A 7,472-nucleotide genomic window follows, 5' to 3' on the forward strand; every position below is an offset into this window, starting at 1 on the left:
GTGACAATGGGCCGATGGATGGCCCAGAACTCGGAAAACCTTGCGAAGGATTAAACCGACTCACAGATATGGAAACTCACGGGAAAGGCAATCTGTGTGGGATAAGGATAGTCGCGAAAGAAAAGGGACTTAGGGAGTGATAAAGCTTATCATTTTGGGAGTCGAAGGCGGTTTAGTCGACTCTATATAAATAGAGAGCACCGCACTAGAAATCCTTGAGCTGCCGCTAGAGAGATAAAGATCCATCGAGTGTTAGACGAGTTTCCTAAAAGGTGTGGTCAAGAATCCGAGTCATAGTCGATAGAGATCGGTAAGTAACAATCCAACCCTAGTCCATCGGTGGCGAATGGACGGCCCAGAACTCGAGAAACCTTGCAAAGGATTAGACCGACTCACGAATATGGAAAATCAAGAGAAATGGAAACTCGCGGGAAAAGCAATGTGGGATCAAGATAGTTGCGAAAGAAAAGGGGTTTAAGGCGTGATAAGGCTTATCATTTTGGGAGTCTAAGGCGGTTTAGTCGACTAAATATAAATAGAGAGAACCCTAAGGCTCTTGAGAGAGCACCACACTAGAAATCCTTGAGCCGCCGCTAGAGAGATCAAGATCCATCGAGTCTTAGACGAGTTTCCTAAGAGTTGTGGTCGAGAATCCGAGAGTCATAGTCGATAGAGATCGCTAAGTAATAATCCAACCCTAGTCTATCGATAGTATTAACGGTATATCATAGGATGGTAACGATGGTCGATGTGTCTGTGTAGTGTCACGGGATCGGGTTAGGGATTGAACGAGTGGGACGAGAGATAGCCGAGAATTAGCACCAAGGGTCTAAAACCAAATATGAGTGTGTGACTGTGGCCGACTTCTATGGTTGATTTCTTTGAACCACGGGTCGTTTAATCTTGTTTGCTTGCTTGTTATGGTTAGTTGTTTTTATTACAATAATTTGATGGTTGGTCTAAGTTATTTGGACAACTATCCTATGAGTTTATTTGACTTGCATGACTTGATTTAAATAGACCTTATGTCAGATTGAGATTATTGAACTTAGCCTAGTGAGACGGGATGACCGCTCCACTAAGAAAATTCGTTTGCTTACACATCCTTTTTGGATGCAGGAAAAGAAATGTCCGAGTATATAAACTTAAGTGGCTGACCAGCTCACGTGACGAAGGCAAGGAAAGGAGAGAATGGTGGTTTTGGATAGTTTTATTTCTGGTTTAGTATTTTAAAACGATGTATTAACATTAGCATGACTTTCGTTGTACTAGAACCTCAACTTGGATTTGAATGCACGTTTATGCTTATTTATGGCCTGTCTTGCTTAACCGAATGCGCATGTTGTTGAATGAACGAATGTAAAATTGACTAGTCCTAAGTTAAAAACAGACAAGGTTTAAATCGGTCTGGAAATTTAGGGTTGGATCATTACAATAACCCTCCCCTATTACAACATAGTGTTAGCTTAGTAGTAAATCTACTAGGCGGAAGTGTTGGGTTTGATTCTTTTTGGGAAGGCACCATATTACATGGCCTGGACCCCGCCTCGGTAGATGTAGGGCCCGAAGGATACTGAACCAATCGATTGTACAAAAAAAAAAAAAACCCTCCCCTATATCGATAACGTGTCAGTTTAAAAATCATGTTGTTTTAAGGACTTAAAAATAACAACACATTGAACTGTAATTTTTTAATTAAAAAAAAAGAAAAAAAAAAGAAATTCTTTCTTTCTCTTCTTCCTTTGTATCTCTGCAACAATCAACATCAAGCACTCTTTTTTTTTTTCACGACAAATTATTCTATTTGAAAAACCTGTAGAAAAGAAATTACTTGTTTCTCTTCTTCGTTTGCACCTATGCAACAATTAAACATTCTATTTGAAAAACCTATACTAAATCAAAATAGATTCCCTGTTCCAGTACAAATTCTGAACCTATCTTTTTTTTTATATATTAAAAGTGTTTTAATAAAAGAAGCAACAAACTGTTTTAAAACGAAAGAACATATGTTGAGTTTGAAGTCAATTACAAGTGGTAGCTTAATTGATTTAAATCCGATCATAAGAACCTCACCAAGAGCAACAAGAAAAAATAAGCAAATTAGTTCATTCTCATTAGATTTTCTAAACATAAAGATTACAAAATCACAGTGGTACGTAAGAAAAACATAATATGAAAATCAAAAGCATTTTTTTTTATAACTCAAGGTAAATCTTCAGACCTATGGGGTCTGATATTCCTGGGGAGAGGATATCCCATAGATAGGATCCCCCAGATTTGCAAATGGGCCGTAAGCAATGAGTTCATACCCATGTAGCCAAAGGAATAAAGCTAGCAATTCTACGCTTAGGAAGAATCGATCCATAACTTAGACCAACAATCGAACCACTAGCTTACCACCTCGTGGTTTAAACTCCTACATTTACTCTCTTTCTTTTACACTAATTAAATTTTTAACACAAAGAAACCATAAATTTCCAAACTTTCATCCCAATTCCATTAACCGTAGAAACCTTAAAGACTAGAGAGTGCGACTTTGCCTCTTATCTTCAGAATTCCAAAAGATCTACGAAGAAGACCAAAAGAACAATAAGAACAGAGAAACCTAGATTTCCAGATTCAGTCAATCCAAATTACAATCGAACAATTGAAATTGAGATAAGATGAAATATTGGCTAAGACAGTCATAAATTGTAAGAACCTGCAACCCGAGCACAAAATCCACCGTTTTCTCTATGATCGTGGAAGCAATTAAATCGGAGACAATGGGGCTGTTCGTTTGATCGCCGCAAGTAGTTGCGGCTGCGGCAGACACAAGTTTAGCTGTTCGTTTGGTCGCCGCCGATAGTTGCGGCATGACGCAGCGGCAGACGCAGCGTTCTGCGATTAATTTTTTTGGACGCGGATTGAATTCAACGTCAGAGACGAAAAGTTGCGTTATATGAAGTAAATAACAAATATACCCTTGTTTTCTTCAAAAAATTACAAAACAACTAACCCTAAATTAACTCTCTTATCTCGTCTTCTCCGTCGCCACCATGGTTCTTCTTCTTCTCTAAGCTTCGTCATCTCCATCTCTCTGGGTAATTACTATACAAATCCAAAGCTTGGTGAACAACTTCTCTATTTCATCCTCTTCTCTCTTCTCTATTTCAGTCCAAAGGTACAATTTCTATCTTCACTCTCTCTCTCTCTCTCTATCCCCATCTCTCTATCTCTCGGCTCACTCGTTACAAAACTGGTTTTGGAATTATGGGTTTTTGAACATTTGAATAATTCGTTTATTTTGGTCTTGTCTTGATCTCTCAGTGTTTGTTTGTGAGCAAATTTGTTTTTTTCTTTTTGAATTCTTAGCACTTTAACAGTAGAATTATTCAGATGAAAGGTTATCAAATTGATGGTTGCTTTGGTTTATAGGTTCAAATACAAGTGCTCAAGTCTCGTTCTCTCTTCTTTGTTATATAAACGAGTGTTTGGTTTTGATGTAAACGAGTCTTGTGTTGTGTGTCCCTCAGCATAAAGCTTTACTTTTGTGGCTTTAGTTTAGATTGTGAAATGTTGTACCTTAACTTAAGTCCTTTGTTAATGTTATTGGCAATGGCTGATGTGTACGTAAATGGTTCTGGCTTTTTGAATAAACAAACACTTTCAGTCCCTTGTTAATGATTTGCTTTTATACGAACCCGTTTCTTCTATGCAATGATCTGTTGTTTAATTTTTATTTTCATGTGTTTATGATTACTTGTATATTCTTCTAATAATTCTCTTGCCTACTGGAGTAACAGTATAACGTGTTGTATTTACACTTGTTTAACACTTGTTTGTTTGGTTTTTGATGATTTTTCAGGTTACAGCTCAAGTGTTTTGAGAAAGAAGATGTCTAAAGAAGTAAGTGTTTTGGTTTTTATCTTAGTGTTTAGTTTTTATCTTAGTGGTTGTGGTTTCAGATTTTTTTTATGCATCTTTTTAGATTTGGACCGATGAGGAAACTCGGTTATTCTTTAAACTTTATGCGGATGAGAGAAAAAATGGAAATAGAACAAGTGCAGGAATGAATCAAACGGGGAAAGATAACATCATGATGAAGTTCGAAGAGACATTTAAGAGGGGATATAAGAAATGGAACCCTTTTAAGAATAAGTATGATTCATGTAAGAAAAAATACACTACCTTTAGAACGTTAACTCATAATAGGCCTGAGGTTCGGTTTGATGATATGGGAAGGTTGGATATGCCAGATGATTGGTGGAAGCAACGCATAGAGGTACTTGTATATTCTTCTATATAAACTCTGGTTTTATAAATCCCTTTCACATATACGGCTGTTTCTTGTTTTCATATTTTTTTGTATGTGATCAGTATCTTACACTCCTTTGTTTTTGCTATATAGGAATGGCCTGCATCAAGAAAATATAGAAGCAAACTGGTTGCTAATATGGATATGTATGAAAACGAATTCCGTTTGGTAGTAGTAACTGGAGCTGAAGGATGGAGCGCTCAAACTGGAGAAGCTAGTTTAAATTCTACAGTGGATGGAGATGAAGATGATGAAGTTGATTCTGTTGACATAGATATGTCAGTGCCAAGGGTAGAGACACAGACTCAAACACAAACCCAGACACAAACTCAAGTTGGAAGTTCAAGAGCAAAAAAAAGGCGTAGGGAGAAAGATATGGCTATTGAAGCAGTTGTAAAACGGACTGAAGCTCTTGAGAAGAAGAATAGAATAGCAGAACAGATGTTGGAGCGTGAGCATGCATCTAGTGTTGAGAGTGTAGTAGAGACACTCAATGGATTGCCTGGAATTAGGATGTGGTCTTCATTTTACAAAGCAGCAGTTCAACATCTTCTAGCAGATGAAGCAACCAAGCGGGGTTTTATAGCCTATACTAGTGCTGAAGATAAGATCAGTTTTTTGGAGCTTATGACTAGAAGGAACCTAGATGATTTGTAGTGTTTATGAAGCAGATCATGACTTGCATGTTATGAACGATTATGAACGATTAAAATGGTTTTTGGTCACACTTTATTTTGCATTGATGTGTTGTGTTATGAACGATTAAATGGTTTCATTGATGTGTTGTGTTATGAACGATTAAAATGGTTTTTAATGCAAAATTTATGGAAACTTTTATATGGTCACACTTTATTTATGGCAACTCTTATATGGTTTTGCAGATGATTAGAAGATGGATGTTAGGTGATGATGATGGTGATGATGATGATGAATTTGAACGGTGATTGGAAGAGAATAACGAATCAATCAATATAATTATACAAATTTATAAAACTAAAACAAGAATTAAATATAAAATTGCCGCAGCGTCTATAAAACGAACACAAAAGAAGCGATAGCGGCTGCGGCAGCGGTAACAATAGCAAAACGAACATATTTCATGCGGTAGCGGCAGCGGCAGCGGCAGCGGTAGCGGCAACAAAACGAACAACAACCTGCGATAATGTTTACCGCAGCCGCAGACGCTACCGCTGCCGCTGCCGCTTGCGACAATGAAACGAACAGCACCAATAACGGAAATGTCGTGCTCCACGAAAGAGTATTTCGTTTTCATCTCAAATAGAGAAAAAAAAACAAGTTCAGAATTCGTTTTGGATTACGGGTTTTGACTTTTGATTGTTTCAGAGATGCAAAGAACAAAAAGAAAGAATTTACTTTTTCTTATTTTTAATTAAAAATACAGTTCAATGTGTTGCCATTTTTAAGTCTTCAATACAGAATGATTTTTAAACTGACCCATCATCGATATAGGGGAGGGTTATATTGCAGATGATTTTTGAGATCATAGGATTGACTTGCAGGATTTTTTTTTTGCACAAAACCCTTAACTTTAGTTAGTATGAATGAAACCATTATGAGATATAATTGATTTTAGATTAATATACTACTAATTTTCTTTTCTTTTTTGGGTAAGTTTCTGTTTACTTATTTCTTCACTTATTATGTTTTGTAATTTCTCTTATCATTATTTGTTTAATATTAACTATATATAGTAATATTAACATTATTTTTGGGTAATATTACTCGATAAATCATAAATATAAATTTGATTTTTAAAACACACAAAATATATATTGCCATAATTGTAACATTTTATAAATATTTTCTTTACCACATTCACATATTTCACGGGTGAATTGTATTCTTACGCAAATACATTGATTTTGAAATTTCATTAATTTTTTCATAATGGTTTTTTTGGTAATAATTTGTGATTTATAGAAAATATTAATAAGCCAACTAACTCAAAAGATTTAAATAGCCTAATCAAAAATATTAATCAATAAATTAGATTATCTTCTGAAAATTTAGTTTAGAATTTGATTGTTACTAACATATAATAAAATTAAATAATTAAACTACCGAGTAATTTAGTATATATTGTTATGGTTACATAAAAAACATGCAAAATTGTTATGATTACAAAATAAAATATAAGAAAATATGAACATGATTTTTAAACCACACAAACGACATGTTGCAATAGATAGTAACATTTTATCAATATTTTCTCTACCATAAAACCTCTTACACATTCAAAGATTTCACAGGTGAAACATATCTTTTACACGAAAAATTACAGCTTTAAATAAATAAATAAAAGATTTAGATAATAATTTTACTTATAATAGTTTTCTTTTATTGGATTTATCCCGCATAGAGTTCCGGTTGTTATCTAGTTATCATATATGACACATTTTTGAGTTTTTATTGCATCTCATGACACCTTTTAGTATTTTTTTTAAAAGAAAAATTCCCCTTAATTAAAATGCACGATGACACGTACTCGACACATTGATTATTTGGACATACACCTCTATATAATTAAATTTAGAAATTCTCTATACTTGTGGCGTGTGATGTGATAGCTCAAATATTACCATAAACCTATTCTCTCAAATCAAGACATCACTGTAGTATTTAGGGGTTGAATTCCATAAAAACTCTTGTTTACACAATAGATTTTAGGGTTTTATGATTATGTTACACAGATTGGTTTAAATTAAGAATAACAATGCAAAAATATTAAATTGAAGGGTTGTAAATTCAAGGCATTAAAAAGCTAGGTCTAGGGAATCAAAAACTTATAGAATATCAAATCAACAAATAAATTATGATTCAATCAAATAAAATCAGATCTAGAACTCTAAACCTTATTATAAAATAAATCAGTTCCCACTGCAAATATTATCTAAGTTTAAAACTCGAAAATTCAAATCTCTTTATAAAATTCAAGTTAAAAACCAGCTTTGAAAACAAGTTTAGTTTGTTCCCAAAATTACTAAATCAAATATATTTGTAAAAAGTTATTTTGCCCATCAAATGTTTTATCAGGAAAATCAATTATATTCTCATATCAATTTATTTTCCTAGAATATTGATTCTAGGTGACCAATGATCAATCAAGAATTAATATGAATAACAACCAAAGATGAAAATCACAGAAGAATAAGAA

The 7,472-nt window shown here is 34.2% G+C and overlaps 1 protein-coding gene across 1 annotated transcript; it reads left to right on the forward strand.

Moving 5' to 3' along the window:
* The first annotated feature begins 3,028 nt into the window (after positions 1-3,028).
* Positions 3,029-5,129, forward strand: LOC104704523 (uncharacterized). Its single transcript, XM_087460225.1, has 4 exons — positions 3,029-3,163; positions 3,848-3,888; positions 3,971-4,264; positions 4,391-5,129. Exons 2-4 carry the CDS (start codon positions 3,877-3,879, stop codon positions 4,952-4,954), a joined length of 870 nt encoding a protein of 289 aa, XP_087316351.1. The 5' UTR covers positions 3,029-3,163; positions 3,848-3,876; the 3' UTR covers positions 4,955-5,129.
* Positions 5,130-7,472: the final 2,343 nt, after the last annotated feature.

Source organism: Camelina sativa, chromosome 7, assembly GCF_030686135.1.
Source record: "Camelina sativa cultivar CO46 ecotype springtype chromosome 7, ASM3068613v1".
NCBI lineage: Eukaryota > Viridiplantae > Streptophyta > Magnoliopsida > Brassicales > Brassicaceae > Camelina > Camelina sativa.

What these genes read in the sequence shown, in the direction of transcription:
- LOC104704523 (XM_087460225.1), top strand. An exon ending in GGTGGAAGCAACGCATAGAG is followed by an intron (nt 4,265 to 4,390) that starts GTACTTGTATAT and finishes TTTGCTATATAG; the next exon opens with GAATGGCCTGCATCAAGAAA.